The sequence below is a fragment of the Echinops telfairi genome, unplaced genomic scaffold (genome assembly GCF_000313985.2).
Source record: "Echinops telfairi isolate 266 unplaced genomic scaffold, ASM31398v2 ScPeMD7_7465;HRSCAF=8503, whole genome shotgun sequence".
In the NCBI taxonomy this organism is placed as follows: Eukaryota; Metazoa; Chordata; class Mammalia; order Afrosoricida; family Tenrecidae; genus Echinops; species Echinops telfairi.
The window spans coordinates 6,169,585-6,188,335 of NW_022111365.1; the positions used below are offsets into that span (position 1 = coordinate 6,169,585).

The window sequence follows — 18,751 nt, forward strand, 5'->3', positions numbered from 1 at the left end:
TTATCTTCCTTCTCCACTCCCTGCATAGTTTCTTCTTTATTTTGTACCCCTCTTACAATGTAAAATGATATTTTACACATAGTAAATCTCAATGAAGTTTTAAGGAAAGGGTGGTGTGAAACCCACCTGTCTGGCCATCCTTTCTAGTCGTCTCTTACAATGTAAAATGATATTTTACACATAGTAAATCTCAATGAAGCTTTAAGGAAAGGGTGGTGTGAAACCCACCTGTCTGGCCATCCTTTCTAGTCGTCTCACAGTGTTTACTTTTCCCCAACATTGAATAACAACGAACACCTACCAATGCCGTGGTATTTCCAGTCACCTCGTATGCGTGTGAACATTGGTTACTGAATAAGGAAGCCTGAGAAGAATTGATACTATGAATGAATTATGGCGCTGAGAAAGGATACTGAAAGTACCATCGCCTGTCAAAAGGACAAACACATCTGCCTTGGAAGAAATACTGCCAGAATGCTCCTTAGAAGCAAAGGTGGGGAGCCTCAGTCTCACATACTTTGGTCATTTTATCAGGAGAGACCAATCTTTGAAAACGGACGTGACGCCTGGTAAAGTCGAGGGGCAGTGGCAAAGAGGAAGAGCCTTTCCAGGATGAAACGCCGGCACCAGTGAGCGGCTGCCACAAGGAGCTCATCGAACTTACGCACAATTCGGAGGATGGCAGGGGCCTGGGCAGTGTTTCATACCCATGGTCACTGTGAGCCAGAACCAACCCCACGGCATCTAACCCTGTACCAGCCCCGCCCCGCAGAGCATTTACAGTGATCCGGGTTTCTAAAAAGCCTTCATGAGAATCCTTACTGTGAGCTAATACAGTTTAGCCCTATTTTGAATGCCAGAAAATGCACACACAGAAAGTTTAGGGACCAGTCGTGGAGCCAGAATTTGAACCCAAGCATTCTGAGTCCACAGACCACGTTCTAAAGCACCAAAGGTACACAAGTTGACCCCTGGGCCTGAAACAGCCACATCGTGCTTCCCTGCACCCCACTTCACCTGGCAAACACCAACCTGTCCACCAGGCAGTCGGGTATCTAACTTCAGTCTGTTGTTGCTATTGCTAGTTGCCATTGAGCCACTCCTAACATCCAGTCCCAGGCACAATGGAAGGAAATGCTACTCAATTTTGCACTATCCCCCTCATTAGTCACAGAAGTGGCTCAGGCACTGCCACCCCCCTGCCCTACTTCTTCCCCAAACGAATGTGGAAAGCAAAGGAACCCAGACCTGATAAGGTAGGCACAAGTCCCCTCCACAGAGGGCTTCAGGAATGCATGTTGTGTTATTGAAGGAGAGCTGCTTTGAGTGTGAGGCTTGTGGGGAGATGAGACGGAGAAGGACTGGAAATGTTGCGTGGAGGGTGAAGTTTCTGGAAGCTGAGAAACCAAGGAAGACGCAGCTCAATGCAGGATTTCTGGAGCTGCCAGGAAGGAGTTTCTTATCTGACATCCAGGAAAGGCACGGGAGCTACTTGGGAGCAGTGCGGAAGTTAGGGGTGAGGGTTATGCTTTATTTACACAGTTGGAAAAAGATAGTATTCCTGGGTCGTACAAATGGTTAAAGCACTGGGCTGTTAACCAAAAGTATGGAGGTTCAAGGCCATCTACAATAACGCAGAAGAAAAGTCTGGTGACCTACTTCTGAAAAAGCAGCCACCGAGTAAGCCAAGGTGCTCAGCGGTACGTCAGAGTTGACTCAATGTTGACTCAATGTTGACTCAATGTCAACCAGAGGGATAGACCCAAGGAAAGGGTCTATTCCCTCATCACGTCAAACATTTGCAAAACACTTACTCTGTGCGAGACACGGTCTGAGTACGAATTGATCAAGAGAGAACATTTTAAATGTAGACTCTCATGGGTCAATGAGGACCATGTTATGGAGGTTCATGACTACCTTAGGTAAGAGTAGAATCATTCCGATGAATTGGCCGCTTGGAGGGGCTACCTGTTCAAAAACAGAGACGGTGTACCTGTAGCTTGGCTGCATGTGTGAGGGCTGAACTTTGACATTTTCCTCACTGGTAGCAATGTGGGCCTGGTAGTTGGCAAAGAAATCCATCCTATTTGCTGGTATGGTAAGGTGACCAGATTTTAACATTGGTAAAGTGGGATACCATTGATAAAACTCATATCCTGGCGAAATAGCCACATGGCAGCCGAAAACCGTATACCCTAGCTTGTCATGCATTCTTTCCAAAAATCGGGACTTTTAAAAAACGTTGCGGGACGTGGGAAAAATTGTTAAAAATCGGGACTGTCCTGCCAAAAGCGGGACGTCTGGTCACCTTATGGTATGGTGACTTTGGTTTGGTCACCTGTGGTGGAATTGATGAGTCCATTCTAGAAATTGTCTTGGAGAAGCCTCAATGCATCTGGAAGTAGTGGAGTGCTGGCTCTCTGCAGCTTGGGAGAGGAATTGTGTGCATCTCTTTCCACTGTGTTTAGTAGCATCACACTGCTAGTTTGAAATTGGTCAGGGTGGGTGTATTCACACCATGGAAATCAGCAAATGCTACAAATCAGGGCTTTCCCCACCTCTAGAGAGCTAGTTTACCAGCATACCAGACCAGCATACAAGTATCATGCAGTATAGTGGGTGGTGTAGTAGATATACATCGGACTGCTAACTGCAAGGTCAGCAGTTCAAAACCACCAGCAACTCCAAGGGAGAAAGATGGGAATTTCTACTCTCTTAAAGAGTTGCAGCCTCGGAAACTCACAGGAGCAGTTCGACCCAGTCACGGGGTCGTCCTGGATCTCTGTGAGTCAGCATCAACTCAATCACAGTGAGCGTTGTGTGGGTTAGGCATTGGTTTGCGATCCACAAGGCTGGCCTTTCAGACCCACTACTTGCTCCTCAGAAGAAAGATGAGGCTTGCTGTTCCTGTAGAGTCGTGGTTCTCAACCATCCTAATACTGTGACCCTTTAATACCGTTTCTCATGTTGTGGTGACCCCCCCAACCTTAAAATGATTTTCGGTGCTACTTCATCACTGTCATTTTGCTACTGTTATGAATCGGGGGACCCCTGTGAAAGGGTTTTCAACCCCCAAAGGGGTCGTGGCCCACAGGTTAAGAATGGCTGCTGTAAAGGTTTACAGTGTCAGACACCCTACCTAGGGTTGGTTTGAGTCAGAATTGACTCAATGGCAGTAGGTTCGGGGTTTGGCACATCTCATTAGGAGCCCCGATCGATCGTGCAGTGGCTCCAGTTCTGGGCTGCTAACAAAGGATCAGGGGCTGGGACCCATCAACCATGCTAGGAGAAGGACGGAGCCGGCAGCTCCTCTAAAGATTGACCACCTGGAAACTCAAGGGGGCAGTTCTACTTTGTCCCACAGGGCCGCTGAGTGGGAATTGACTTGATAGCAATGGGTTGGGTTTGGACGGACTATCTCACTTGGTCAGTTCATTTTATTCAACAATATTGATTTAGAACATACTCCATCTAACCTGTGTATTCTAAGGTAGGGGTAAAGCCATGTGCAAGAAAACATGGACCCTGACAGCATGGAGTTCACAGTGTAATCTGGGAAACAGATACAATGTTCAAAGAGATGTGCACACAATTTAATTGGGAGTAAGGCCACAAAGGAGAAACAGGTGCAGGGGCCATCTTGCACTCCCCGCCCATTCCTGCAGGTCAGTTCCCTAGCGTGTTTTTTTTTTTAATTTAATTTAATTATTTTTAATAGTTTTATTAGGGGCTCATACAACTTTTATCACAATCCATACATACATCAATTGTGTAAAGCATATTTGTACATTCATTACCCTCATCATTCTCAAAACATTTGCTCTCCACTTAAGCCCCTGGCATCAGGTCCTCCTTTTTTCCCCTCCCTCCCTGCTCCCTCTTCCTCATGAGCCCTTGATAATTTATAAATTACTATTTTGTCATATCTTGCCCTGTCCGATGTCTCCCTTCACCCACTTTTCTGTTGTCCATCCCCCAGGGAAGAGGTCACATGTAGATCCTTGTAATCGGTTCCCCCATTCCAACCCACTCTCCCTCTACGTTCCCAGTATCACCACTCACACCACTGGTCCTGAAGGGATCATCCGCCCTGGATTCCCTGTGTTTCCAGCTCCTATCTGTACCAGTGTACATCCTCTGGTCTAGCCAGACTTGCAAAGTAGAATTGGGATCCCTAGCGTGTTTTAATGGAGAAGCCAAGCATGGTAGTGATTGCCCTGCATCTCACGTTCAGGCCCCCAGCCAGGCATTTTCTTATTACTAAGAGGTAAATTCAACACAGGCTGGGCTATTCGTGAGGTTTTCAGCCTTTAGGGAGACGGGGAGAAAGTGAATACCCAGCTGAACAGTCTACAAAGGCAACCTTCTTCCCCACAAGCACCTGGTCAGGTCTCACTCCCAGCTACTCTTCTGCTCCCCAGGACAGCAGGGTTTCCATGGGAACTCACTCACTTCAAAGGGGAATGAGGTAGATGGAGGGGAGGAGGGAGAGGGAAGCTGGATTAACCTCACCCTCTTGGCTCCATCTACTCGCTGCTGCTTCCGTGCGCTGTCACCCCACCGCCTACAGCAAACTAATCCCCAGGTCGCTGCAGCGAACACAGCACTCGCCTTCCACCACACTGCCCCCCAACACAGGGAAAAGGTGGATGAGGGGGGAGATGGTAGATAATAGTGGTGCAAGCTAAATTTTAACTTCTCAGGAGGAAAGCTGAGTGTTGAGATGGGGGTCAGGGGCAGGGAAGAAGAGAACTGACCAGAGACTGTCTTAGAGCTTAAATGCTGAGCACTAGGTTTGCAGAAAGCTATAGACAGCCATGAAAACCCCAAAGCCATTGGCTGAGGCCCCATGCGGATTAAAGCTCCATTGAATGACTTTTGACCACTAACCAAGCAGGAATGAGAACAGTCTTGTCCTCAGGCAGAGTGCATTAGAAAGTGGATCGGCAGATGGTGTAAGATAGGGAACTATAGTGTACACATAAATTTACTTTACAAATTGGAAAACTGAAACTTGAGAGTTTTAAAGTATTTCACAAAGATTAATTGGGTAGTGACTAGTAGAGCTATATTTTGAACTCTGGTCTCTCAAACATCAGTCTTTACCACTTCAATATGTAGCAAATACTACATCTTCAAGTTATAAGTAAAGAAACCAGTCTTCTCCACTTAAGCCCCCGGCATTAGTGGAGAGGAAATGTTTTGAGAATGATGAGGGCAATGAATGTACAAATGCGCTTTACACAATTGGTGTGTGTATGGATTGTGATAAGAGTTGTATGAGCCCCTAATAAAATGATTTTTAAAAAAGAAAGAAACCAGTCTTAAAAGAAAAAAAAATGATATGAAAATAATAATTTATAATTTATCAAGGGTTCATGAGCATGGGAGAGGGAGGGGAAATGGAGCTGATATCAAGGGCTCAAGTAGAAAGGAAATGTTTTGAAAATGATGGCAACATATGTACAACTGTGCTTGATACAACTGACATATGTATTGCTATAAGACCTGTAGGAGCCCCCAATAAAATGCTTTATAAAAAAAGAAAGTGGAAGAGCAGTCTCCTTAGGGGTGTCCCTTGATGGAGAACCCCGCCCTGAGGGCGCATAGTCATTACTACTTTGGTCAGAAGGTCCTGGATCCATTTTGTAAACTGTCTAACAGAACGTCCAGTTCCCACTTCTGAAGTGCCACCTGTCACTGTGAGGTATTGGGCTTTGGCCACTCATGCTCAGTGACAGTTCTTTTGCCCTCCTCTGGCCTCTTCAGGTCTCTGAATCAATGTAAACCCTTGGATGCTAATGGTCACCCCAATCCTTATTCTATGTCTGTCCTGTTGAAGACTTCCCAAATGTTCTCCTTAAACTCTTTGAGCTCTCCTTTGTATCTCGAAACAGGATGTAAACCTGAGGTCCCCCCACTATCCTCCCTCCCTTCCTTAGACGACCCCTCAGCATTGTTCCCGGACCACAAACACAATTAATCATGACGTGCACTCAATCACGGGATCTATGTGATTTATATTGCAATCATTAACCTGAACGGGAGCGCCTGGTTGCCTTGCTGATTAGCCCTGATGATGCCCTGGTATGATCCAATTAAAGGCAGACTAGACCTCCCCTTTCACCCTGCCCATCATTCAGCCCCCTACCCCTAGCTCCCAGGGCACCTCAGCAAGGAAGCAACACATTTCATTAGCACATCCTCATATGCAAATAAAACCTCTTAAGCACTGGTAGGCTCCCTGCAGCCACAGGCAGTCCCGGTTTGTCACCTTGCCCCTTGATTCTCAGCAGAGGCGTGGCCAGAAAGGTGCTTCCACTTTTCCTTCCTCTGTGGCTGTGGGAGGAGCCTGCGTGGGGGCTCCCAAATGCCAGTCCCAGGCACTAATGTGAATGGAAGGCGTCTTGTTACATTTATTGACATGAAATGTGGACTCCCTAATGTGCTTTGCAGCAGTCAGGCTGCCCGAGGCCAGCAGATCTCATGAAAATTGCCCGACCCCCCGGGAGACCAAGCTTCCTCCCAGTCCCGCCAGCCCTGGCAGAGAGGGCAGCTGATACTAATGGGAGAGGTGTGGTTGTTGGCCATTCCTGGGCCAGAAGGTAGAGGTGGGACAGTAGTGAGGTTAGAGGGTAGAGGGGCAATGATCTGATGGCGCCGGTATCCAGTGGTCCCTTTTCAGGCTCATTTTCAGGGATAATGTGGGCAAATGTTAGGGCTGTGGTGAAGAAAACCTGGACCTTCTGACATGAAAAGACACCACAATGGGCTGCTCTGCGGGGGGAGGTGACCCACCTTTCCTGCAGTGTAGCCTGGGTGAGGAATAAGCTTTATCTGGGCTCCTGGGAAGGGATTGGGAGCCCATGGATTCCACGGGTGGGACAAGGGGACTCGTCTGCTTTGCTGTCACCTCCTTTACATCAGCCACAGGGACAGGTGCCCACAGGAGCCTCCCATAGATTCTCTCAAACCTGCTGAGTACGGAATTCCTGGGCAAGCACAGCTCGGCGGCGAGACTGTGGGTATGGAGAAAGCCAGAGCGGAGTCCAGGTTCGCAGAAACTTCTCGTTACCCCATACGGCGGTTGGATTTCCTGTCATCTCGTACCTGGTTGAAAGTGTACGGGTGGAGTCTAACCTATTAATCAGGTCCCAGCCTGATAATGCCCCCTTGAAGGTGGGGTCTCTTAGACCTTTCAGACACTGGGAACCCCCCTTTCTCTATCTTGCCCTTTCCTGTCCTTGCTTGTTGGGCTTCTGTGTCTGACTCCAAGGACAAGCCCATGTGGGTCCTTGGGAGCTGTCAGTACCCTGCCATGTTCCCACCAACCTTGGATCCATGCAACTCTGCACCCACTGGCCTCTATCATCTCCCCCCACGTCTACCTTTCTGCATCATTGGACTGTAGCAAGATGAGTCTGAAGGGGGCTTTGGCTAGCATCAGGCCCAGGGACTTGAGGTGGACCGGGCTGGGATGCCTTCTTGATATAAAGTTCTTCGTCCCATAAATATGAGTGTCACTGGTCTGTCTAGACAAACCAGCCTAACACACCCTACCACAGGGGCCTGCCTATCAAGGGTTTGGGAAGGTGCCTACAGTGTGCTAATAAATCACTTGGGGAGCTTGTTAAAATTAGGTCGGGGCGGTGGCATGGGGGGTGGGGGTGGTGCTGGAGATCCTCTATTTATAATCAGATCCCTGGGGATGGGATGCTGTTGGTCCATGGACCATACTTAGTTTGGTGATGACACAAATGGAGCAAACCTCCAAGTTATGAGGTACTGAGCAGTTTCCAGTGGCCATGCTACCCCACCCTACCCACTTCTTATGCTCCCTTCAAAAGCGCAAGTCTACCACCCAGTGCTCAGGTGAGTTTTCAAGTGGCTGCGCAGCCTCGGCTCTCAAATCCAGCTGCTCTGGCCACTGGCAGTTTCTAGAAATAGCAGGCTTTACCTGGAAAGTTCTACCTCACACCATCCACCATCCCCCATCCCCCCCCCCAACCTGGTAGACTTTCTTACTTTGTCTTTAAGACCGAGCTCACACTCTAACTTCTCTAATAAGCTTTCCCTGTGACAGCTTTAACCACACTGCAATCTCCTCTGGTTTGCCGATCTGTTTCTGCAGAGACCGGGGGAGAGTCAGCCTTTGCTTATATATGTCCATCCTCTTTCCCTTAGTCTAGCAAAGTGCCAGCATGGAATACTAATAAGGGTTTGATTTAGGAGTGCAAAAGAAAAGGGAGGGCAGGAGGGCCCAGGCCCATCCGGGGACAGCATGATCCACCCTCCCTGACAGTCTCCCCAAGAAGGATGGTGACCAGAGCCTAGAGTTCTGTTGAGCTCTCCATCTGCAGGCAGCCTTTGGTCAAGCCCCTGATGCGGCGGTCTATGAATCAGGCCTCACTGACCTGGGCTCCCATTTGCTGGCACTAGAGGCATTCCGCTCACCGGAGTTACTAAAAGTAATGTCAGTGATAATAATAATAACAACAGAAATCATTGCCACCATTACCATAAAGATCCTGTCACCTGGTGTGGGGAGAGGAAAGAATGAGGAAGGAATCAATCTTCTTCCTATTCCATTTGTTTGACTGGCTCATTCTACACGTCTTACCATTAAGACCGTCTGCAAATGCATAGCCACCATAGGTAAATTGCACTTGTTGACACATGGGAACATATATGTTTGCACACACGTGAATGTGAGCAAGGGGTCTGACTTTTTTCTTAGTGCCGGCACAGCATCTGTTCGTACCGATTTGGGCTCCCAGGGATAAGGGGTGACCACAGGCCTGATGGAGCCTCTTTCAGGCTCATTTTCACATATGTGCAGCTCTCTCCCTAGCCAGGAACACTGATCTGGAGTTCCCTAAGGTAGGCAGAACTTTCCCTGAGCCCATTCCCTCTGTGATGGACACAAGGGGTGTGTGGGGGCTGACGCAAGGTAAAATGAGAGAGGCTGCCTGGCCACAGGCTGGAAGGAGGACCATCATGAATCAGGATGTGGTCCAAAGACTAGTTACATCACACCCACCTCTAGATGGGCCTACTGATTCAGCATCTGAACACGGAGTCCAGAAACAAAACTTTGAACAAGCCCTCCCATGATGTGTATGCATACTGAAGTTTGAGAACTACCAAGTCCTAGATGGTGCACTCAGGTGTCCAGTGAGTTGCAGGGCTTATTAGAGTGAAGGTGAGTATATGGAGAGGGCAAGAAGCGTTTACTCAGTCGATGGGTCCTGATGTTCATTGATGGGTTCTCCTCCAGTTACGAGGAGAAAGGAATCCTCTTGGGAGCTGCCATCCAGGCTTTCATATACTTCACAAGACATTCACCTGAATCCAAGTAACCCCCACTGGACACGTGAGGGCTTTGTAGACTGACATAGTGGGAAGGAGACTGAGGAGGGCAGTGTTTGGCCATTGTCTGTGGTGCACCCAAGCATGGCCTTCATGCGTTATCTCATGGTCAAGCTGAGTCTCAGGTTGGCTGCAGTGTCCCCTACCTGTACACAGCTCGCTTGTCAGCCTCCAGTTGTGCCTGGGGGTCAATGGGTGCACTGGGAACTGGTGTGCTGGCAGCAGCAGAGGGTGCTGAAATATGGACAGCCTGGGCCTTGGAGGGTGGCTGGGCAGTTGCTGTCATCTGCAGAGAAAAGAAAGGGGCAGTAGTTAGCATAATCACGACAGCTGGTTCCTGAGCTACAGTATGAGGTCTATTTCGGTCTGGTGTGTGTATGTGCTCTTAAGAGAAGGCACGCAGAGCAAGTAGCGTGCACAATGAGGAGTGTCCACTTGTCTATGTGCTACACTGAGGGGGAAATCTGGCCTTTCTTCAAATGACAAAGCTCAAGAGAACAACTGAGGGCCACACAGTATCAGGTGATAGACTAGCACACTTTGGAAGAGTTGATTATTAATGTAAATGTAGTGACCTTTGGCCAGAAGTAGGGGGAAAAAGAAGACGAGCCCTTTAAACTGTACTTCTGAGTCATTTAGGCTCTAATAAGTTCGATTTTATGGCTTTGAAGAGCAGAAAAAAGCTGACGTCTGTTCTCATTTGAGAAAAGGGTTCATTTATTTCATTTAACACAAGTCAGAGGTAACAGTTCTGATGGTTTTGATCAATGATTAAATGGGTCTTCAAATTTGGTTTACATAGGAACAGAGAAAAGCAAGTTTAGTGAACCAGGGGCAGGTTTCTCTTTGGGACTAAACATTTAAGACATTGGTTTTCACACTTGTGTTTAGAGGTGTTTCTGGGCCCTCAATGTTGTGCTAAACCGAGAAACTTCTACATTATATATTGGGATTTCAGTCTGAGATTTTGTTTAAAGAAATGGTTCAATGGCTTTAAGTATTTTGAAAACTGTCATTACAGAATTTAATGTGTTGCTATTGTATTTCCTTTAGTCAGATGGATTCCTAAACGTGTGAATAGTTAAAATGGCTCAAGTGCTTTCTTATGTCAGTCTGTAAAAGGGAGTTTCAAAAACTTCATGGGGGAAAAAAAAACCTTCGTGGAAAATGAAGGCATAAATATACTATTATAAAACATGATGAAAAATAGCCAAAGAGCAGAAGACAAACTAGATGACTGGAACTGCCCCAGATTATATACACTTATGAGCATCAAACGATTTCACTCAAAGAAAAAAACCAGAACCCACAGACTGGGGGAGCAAGTGTTTGACAATGGCATGTTTAACAGGAGACTAATCTCTAAAAAAATGCATAGAAAAACATCAACAGCTTAACAAGAAAAAGATAAATAATCCAATTAAAAACAGGCAATGGACATCAACAGACACCTCAGCAAAGAGGTATAGGCGGCCAATAAGCAAGAAGAAATGCTCAAGATCACTCGCTATTTGAGTGATGCAAATAAACATAATATGAGGTATATCACCGCATCTGTGGTAGTTACATAATTTCATGTCAACGTGAACACATATAAAAGTGTAGGAAATGGTACTCAATCTGTCAGTCAGGTCACGGCCTGCTGGTGCCTCCTCGTGAGCATGGCCTTCTCATAAGGCAGGCCCAGGGAACCTCCCACCTTTCTCGGATTTCACCTTCCTGCTGGCAAGCCATGCTGGGACCTGCCAGAGCCCTGGAGATGCATCCACCGTCATTGGATCCACAGGACTAGGCACCCACTGGCCTGTGATATTCTAGCATTCTGCATCATTGCATGTGACCGTGTGAGTCTGAGGAAGGATTTATGGACTAGTTTTGGACTATGGACTTGAGTTGGACTAGGCTGGGATGTTTCCTTGATATACAATTACTTCTTGATATAAAGCTCCTTCTAACACATGTATCAGTGTCTCTTGATTTGTTTCTCTAGTCAACCTGGCCTAACACATCACCTCAGCATTAATAGCAAAGTAAAAAGAAAAAGAAAAAAGGGAAACAACAAATGATGGTAACAATGTGGAACGAATGGAACCCTCATCCACTGCTGGTGAGACTGTCAGACAGAACCACCACTGTGGAGAGTAATCTGGTGCTTCCTGAGAAAATGGAGAATAGAAAAATAGAAATAGCAACTGACCCAGCAATCCCTGTACTTGGTGTATATCCTAGAAAAATAAGAGTCACGACATGAATAAATACAGGCATACTCATGTTCATTGCAGCACTATTCACAATACCAAAAAGAGGGAAACAACCTGTGTCCATCAGTGGAAGAATGTATAAATAAATGTTGGCACGCATGTACAGTGAAATAGTACTCAATGTTAATGAATATGATACATTTGCAAAACCACCTTATAATATGGATCACCAATCACCAAGGGACAAATATTGTATGAGACCACTCTTATCAAAAGTCAGGAAAATGTTTTCACACTAGAAGGGAGGGAGGGGAAGTCACAGGCTAGAGGGTTGACAGGTATGAGCTTGGGTGGGGGAAGACAGTACACAATAACAAGGAGGTTGGCTAAGAATGATAGAAGCAGGGGAAGACAGGGATTTGCAGGAGTTAAAGGCAACAGAAGCAAATGCTTGTTACATACTCAGGCCTGAAATAGTGATGATATATGAATAGATGCTTGGGTAGATACACAGGCTGAACAGGTGTAGGAGGGCGAGTACTTAGTGGTTTGACGAAAGATATCTGTATATATGTACACATGGTACAAATATATCTATGCATGTGGTAAAAAAACCACAGAGTACAAAGTTATGAAAAATTCTTAGACACAACCAAATACCTTAAGAGCATGAGTAGCTGGGCCTGGGGGATTATGACCATATTCCTGGGGGTCACGAAAGTCATTTGGAATAACGTAGTGCATAAAGACAACATCCTACATCCCACTTCAGTGAGGAGGGAGTCTTAAAAGCTATTGGATAGCCTTCGAAGGTACAACTATTAATTTTTCTCTTTTAGGAAGAAACAAAAGTGACAAAAATCAAAAGGCATGGCCACAATGAATTCAATGGACTAAGGGACCATGCAAGCATGTCTCTACAACCCAGAGACCAGAACTGGATGGTACCCCGCTACCACTAACTTTTCTGAAAGGGATCATTGGAAAAGGTCCCCGGTAGAGTGGGTGAAAAATGTGCAACTGAACTCAAAATCATGCGAGAGACCAGGCTTCCTGGCAGGATAAAGACTGATCGAACCTCCGAGACTGTGGAGCTTAGCTGCCCTTCAGGTCTGCAGCTGAACTCACTCCTGTGATCGAATAGCAACCATTTAATACAAACAAAGACAGCATTTACCCCCAAGTTCAGAGGGCTAGTGGCACAAGGTAGAGTCGACACAGCAAAAACAGGGTGGAAGTACACTAAGTGCTGGTACTCTGCGGGGATTGCAATGGATTAGTTAAAAGAAAACGTGTATGAATTGTTGAATGTAGAAATGATGGTCTGCTCTATAAACCTTCACCTAAGAATTTTTTTTTAAGTTCATAGAAGATGTATGTTTCCCTACAACCTTTCCACCTCCCTCCCCCAAAATGGGAACATTTATTGCACAACTAGTTGTTAGAATCCTTCAGATGAACCGGATGCTGCACTGGCTCTCGGGTTTAGGTGTTTTCTTCCTGGAATCCATGCCTGAATCTGCAATATACAATCAGTATCGGTGGTACTTTATCTTTTAGCCTTGGCACTTCAGTTTTGCTTTCTCTTGCACTTGGCAGGGTGGCCCCATTTGCCACAGGTCTGTGGATGGCAGACCTTGGGACCATAGAGGCAGCCCAAGTGTGCATCTTACTGGGAAGCTTTCTGAATGCTGACTTCCCCTTTGGTACCTCCGTTCTATGGCGGAGCCCAGATAGAGCGCTCACAGACATTTTCTGAAGCGCCCTCGTACACGGCATCATGATAGCACGGATCGTTCTGGGTGATTAAGCTTGATGGACTTGAGTAGTCTTGTTCACATAAACCAGTTGCTTCCCAGTTGACTGTGACTGACGTTGATGTCCTGTGTGTCAGTGTAGCTGTGTTCCATAAACACATTTTCCACAGTGGGTTTCTCTAACATAGATATTCAAGGCTGTCTTCTGAGGAGCCTCTGGGTGACCTCAACCCTCCCATCTTCCAGTTGGCAGCCGAGTATATTAACCACTTGACTACTATGGACTTGATGGAAGATGCTTGAACAAATTATTTATTGAAAAAAAATGAATGGATGATGGAATAAACATACATCTTTAAAGAATCAGGTATTTTATAGTGGAAAAGCTCATCCTATAAACTAGATCCTTATTCTGGGGGAGAAAATATGGCACTTCAATGAATATAGGCACATATTTGCTGCTATAGATACCCTTAAGACATGTCCATGTTTTAATCTCTCACTTCATTTGATCTCTAAGATGTTACCTCTTTAGAACAAAATATAACTCTCCTGTCTCTGCTACACCTTCACTCTGTTTTATTTTTCTGCACAGCCCTAACCATGACCTAATATCTTATTTAAGTAGGAACCCTGGTGGCATAGTGGTTACAAGTTGGGCTGCGAATCACAAGGTCAGCAGTTTGAAACCACCAGCCCCTTTGCAGGAGACTCTCTACCCCATAAAGATTTATAGTCTTGGAAACCCACAGGGGTAGTTCTACTTTGTCCCATAGTGTTGTGATGGGCCAGAATCGACTCAATGCCAGTAAATTTGGTTGAGTTCTTATTAAAATATCCTCTCTCATCCCCAAATAAAATGTAAGCTTAAGGAGTGCTTCTTTAAAGTAGTATTCCTAGGGTCCAAAATAGTCTGATATTAATAGGTGCTCCAAAACATTTTTAAATTAATGAATGATGCAACGGAGACAATAAAACAAATGTATCTATTGTTTTACTGTGCTGTATCATTATCATTTTTTTAGGAGGAAATAATCTTGTTGGATGAACTGGGAGAGTTTTCCCAAACCTAGTGTGTAGGAAGATATGTGTCATGGTGTTTTGAAGTCAAAGATAATTGCTTGAATCTTAATCTCTCCTTTACGAAGCTTAGGCCTTGGGCAAATTCCTCACTTTCTAAGCTCCTGTTCTCTTATCAATAAGCAAATTGGTGACCTTTTAGGATGAAGAGTACTAAAGAGATGCTAAAAGGAAAAAAGTAAAGCAAATGTTAAGTTCTCAAAATAGAGAAAGAATATAGATTCTTAAAAGCTAAATATTGGTTTACTGATCGTTCACTACTGAAACCAGTCATTTATTCAAATGCTTCTTGAGTCTCTGTGACCTACCAGGCTCTGTGCTGGACCCTAAAGTCACAAGGGTAAGGGTTGGCTAAAATGGAGCTCAATCGCTGGATCTGCCATAATTATTAAATGGTCAGTTTGCTGTACTGTGATGGCTTGCGTGTTGCTATGACACTGGAAGCTTTACCATTGATATTTCAAATATCAACAAGGTTAACTCATGGAAGACAGGTTTCAGCAGATTAAAAAAGGCTAGGAAGGAAGATCTGTTCATCTCCCTCTGAAATTTAGTCAGTGAAAATCCTATGGGTTATAATGGACTATTATCTGATATAAGGTTAGAAGAGGGGTCCCCCAGGGTGGAAGGCATTCAAACTACACAGCAGTGACAGCAATGGACTTGAGCACATACACAGACTGTAGAGCGGATACAGGAGCAGGCGACATCCTGTTCTGTTGTACAAGGGGTGCCATGAAACGGTGCTAACTCAACAGCAACTAACAGCAGCTCCCAAACTGGTGGATCAGGAAAATGTGGTAGATATGATGTTAGGGATCTCAGTACGGTATCTTTCGTGATAGCTTGTGGGACATGTGCCCTGGGGGACAAGCGAATGATTAGTAAGCTATACCCAAGGGGTGGTGATGAAAGCAGAAGTGCCCGCATGCAGGCTTCCAGGGGAGTGCCACGCATTCCTTTCATCTTCATTAGTCAACACCTCGATTTATTTGGAGAACAGCTAAAGAAATGCCCCACTAATTTATGGATGGTATGAAACTGGGCTTTAAAAGATCTCGACAGATTTGGGCCAGAGGCTGAGTTCAATAAGATTTAATATTCCTCTGATACTTGACACTTAGATTTTTAAGAAAACCAACAATGTTAAGTGCAGAACAGAGAAGACATGGTTGAGCAGCAGTTTTAGCTCAGGCTATTCAGGTGTCCTCAAACTACGGCCCGCGGGCCACATGCGGCCCACCAAGGACATTTGTCCGGCCCGCTGTGTGTTTTTGCCCCATTTGTTTATTTACTTCAGAATAAGATATGTGCAGTGTGCATAGGAATTTGTTCACAGTTTTTTTTTTAAACTATAGTCCAGCCCTCCAATGGGTCTCAGGGACAGTGAGCAGGCCCAGTTTAAAAGGTTCGAGGACCCCTGATGCTATTGCTGTTGTTAGGTATGTATCATCAAGTCGGTTCCTGCTCATAAGGACTCGATGCAAAACATACTTGTTCTCATGTGGGAGCCCATTCTGACAGCCAGTGTGGCACTCCATCTCATCAAGGGCCTTCCTCTTTGTCTTGTCCCTCTACCACGTATGGTGTCCTTCTCCAAGCATTAGTCTCCTGATCACATGGTCAAAGGAGAGGGTGCAATATGTCAAAAGTGAAATGTGTCTTTAAAAAAAAGAAAGAAAAAGCCCAGCCCCTAAATGAATGTGATCTGTGGAGGTATCGAAACCCTCCCGACTCAATGGCCCCTAACGATACAACACGATGTGATATTTAATGATTTGTTAATTTCATTTTGTTTGCTTATTTTTTGTATTATGAAAATATTATAATAAATATCATTGACTTATAAATTGTTGCCCAACAATTTAGTTAGATACATTTTTGAAACCAATTTTCTGAATCAAAGGGTATGTATATTTTTATAGATCTTGATGCTTAATGCCTATCAGTCTTCTAGAATCTAATGAATCAAATGGACTAATTATGAAAGAACAGTTTTACATTTCTATGCATTATATTTAATTTTTACCATTTACTATTAAAAACAAAAAGAAAACCCTATGGAATAGTTTTCCTCTGCATGTATTTACTTGCCAAGAGTCAAAATTAACTATGGCAACAAACAAATCAAAATGGTTTCGAATGAGGAAGCTTCCAGTTCTGTCGCATTCAGATTAAACAAGTACACAAACGTTTGTATGGCCTGAGGAGAATTGACCAGGAAGGGGTGCTGCACTTTGCCATATGAGAAATATTTGAAGGAACTAGGACTTTATAAACAAGACTTGAGGGAAAGCGGTAGGAGAACACGGTAGTTCTCCTTTGAATATTTGAATGTGATTAGATCAGTTATGTTCTGTATGACCCCAAAGGGTCAAATTGAAGTGGATGACTGGATTCATCCAAAGTCCTATATAAGAAATCAAGAAGAATCCTGGTGGGAATTGCTGAAGTCTTGGTTCTCATGGATCGGACCTCTGCTTGGACCTCTGGTGACTATATTAGTTGTTTGCCTATTTGGGCCATGCCTTTTAAATTTGTTAATGACGTTTCTATCTTCTAGACTCAAATAGATCCAGACTCAAATCCTGGAGGCTCAGGAAATGGAAAGAATCTCAGCGAATTGGAGACCCTATCCTCGCCTGAGACAGCTGACTCGGAGCACTGCCGTGACCACTTCTTAATCACTTTCCATGGTGTAGACCACTAGAGAGACCCCTTGGTGGAAGGTCCCTAATGCTCTTCCTTCACACAATGCCCCCACTAAGGCTGAAAGTAGTCAGATCAGCAGGCCCCAACTCCCTAACAGCAGGAGATAGGGGGCCCCAAGGCACAGGGAGGGAAAAAAAGGTCAGGTGGGAAGCATTGGGAGTAGCAGGTTGTCCGGAGGGATGATTTCAACAGCCCAGGACATCAGACTCCCAGGCTGATTTGATCTCCAAAGTCAGCAAACCCAAAACTCTTTTTGCTGCCCCATTGCATGCTTACTTCCTCGTTCATGCTGGTGCAAAACCCAGCCACAGAGAGAACACGACTGGGTTTAGGATTAGACCTGAGAAATAGGACCTGATCTGGGATTGGCCGTTCATAAACTGGAGACAGAGACCCAGTCTCTCCCATCTGATAAACGCTCCCAGACACAGAAAAGCCAGGCGCTTTTCTTCCCTCTGCAAATCAACTCTGCTGTCTGCTTGCTGTTGGGCGATCCAGGAGGCTTTTCTTTTGCCTCTGGGCATACCAGAGCACTGGCAAGAAAACTAGACAGTGCGCAGACTCTAGAACAGGGAGGCAAATTTGGGATCTATACAAGCAATGCAGTAAAACCTGCAAAAGCTGGAAACTGCGAGGCAGAAACTGGCCAGGTAAGGAAAACGCAAATACATCCCACTAACATGAGGGCTAGGGAAGTGGTAAGACTATACCCTGCCAAAGGTAGAAAACTGGGAAAAACCCTGCTGTCCTGTTGAATTCAGGTTCTTACAGGTCTTATTGTAACTTCCCAAGACTCGGAGCTATTTACTCCTGGAAAGAGCTGCCTCCTTGAATGGGCAGCGAGGAGCAGGCAGAGATGGGAGCCGGATGGCCTGGCACCCTGTTGAGGGGATCGGAGCTTCCCCTGGGTGCTCAATTCAGTGACCCTGAAGTCCCTTTCCACGCTGACAGGCTCAGGTGTCATGAGGGTGTCCTACGAATCACCACGTGGGCTGGGGCGGCTCAGATAAGACACACAGTGTGTCCACGCACCCACAGCCTTCACAGCCTATGGAGGAAGGACGGGTCTTGTGAAGCCGCAGATTTTAGACATGGACTTCGGTACTAAACAAGGCACAGTTGAGTCTGGCGCGCTCTGATGTCCCGACTAAAGGCGAATTCCTGGTGTCCTTGAAAGAACCCAGGGGGCTTCCATTTACAAGATCTTCTAGAACAGACTGAGATGAGGCAAAGGGCCTCTTTTCCTCTGACTTCCTCTTTCCAATCAGGACGTGGGGAATCTGTGGGGGTGGGGAGTCCTGCCGGGTTAAAGAGGAAAGCAAGGAATAAAAATGTAAATCAAAAGCGGTCACTTTAGCATCCCAAGAGGCCCCAGCTGAGAGGCTGTTATTGGGGCTTTGAGAGGGGGAGGTGGATGAGGAGAGAGCACAGCTGGTCTTAGGAGGAAGATGAATCAAATTTAGAGAGCTCCCGGGAGCCAATTCAGCAAACTCTGCATTTCCTCCAGGTCTTAGGAAGGAGTGTTTACTTCTAAATAGACTTCTTTTCTAACCAGAAACCTCCATTTCCCTCTAGCTGGAGCTCAAAGGGCGAGGACCTGGAGCTACAGTATGGTGTAGGGGTAAAGACGGG

The 18,751-nt window shown here is 45.7% G+C and overlaps 1 protein-coding gene across 2 annotated transcripts in view; it reads right to left on the reverse strand.

The window, feature by feature from the left end:
* PKNOX2 (PBX/knotted 1 homeobox 2) overlaps nucleotides 1-18,751 on the reverse strand; it is a 173,863-nt gene that overhangs the window by 103,170 nt on the left and 51,942 nt on the right. For both annotated transcript variants that reach the window (XM_045283680.1, XM_004714155.2), the window contains exon 3: nucleotides 9,516-9,655. In XM_045283680.1, the coding sequence (XP_045139615.1) occupies nucleotides 9,516-9,655 (140 nt within the window). The remainder of the gene's footprint in view (nucleotides 1-9,515; nucleotides 9,656-18,751) is intronic.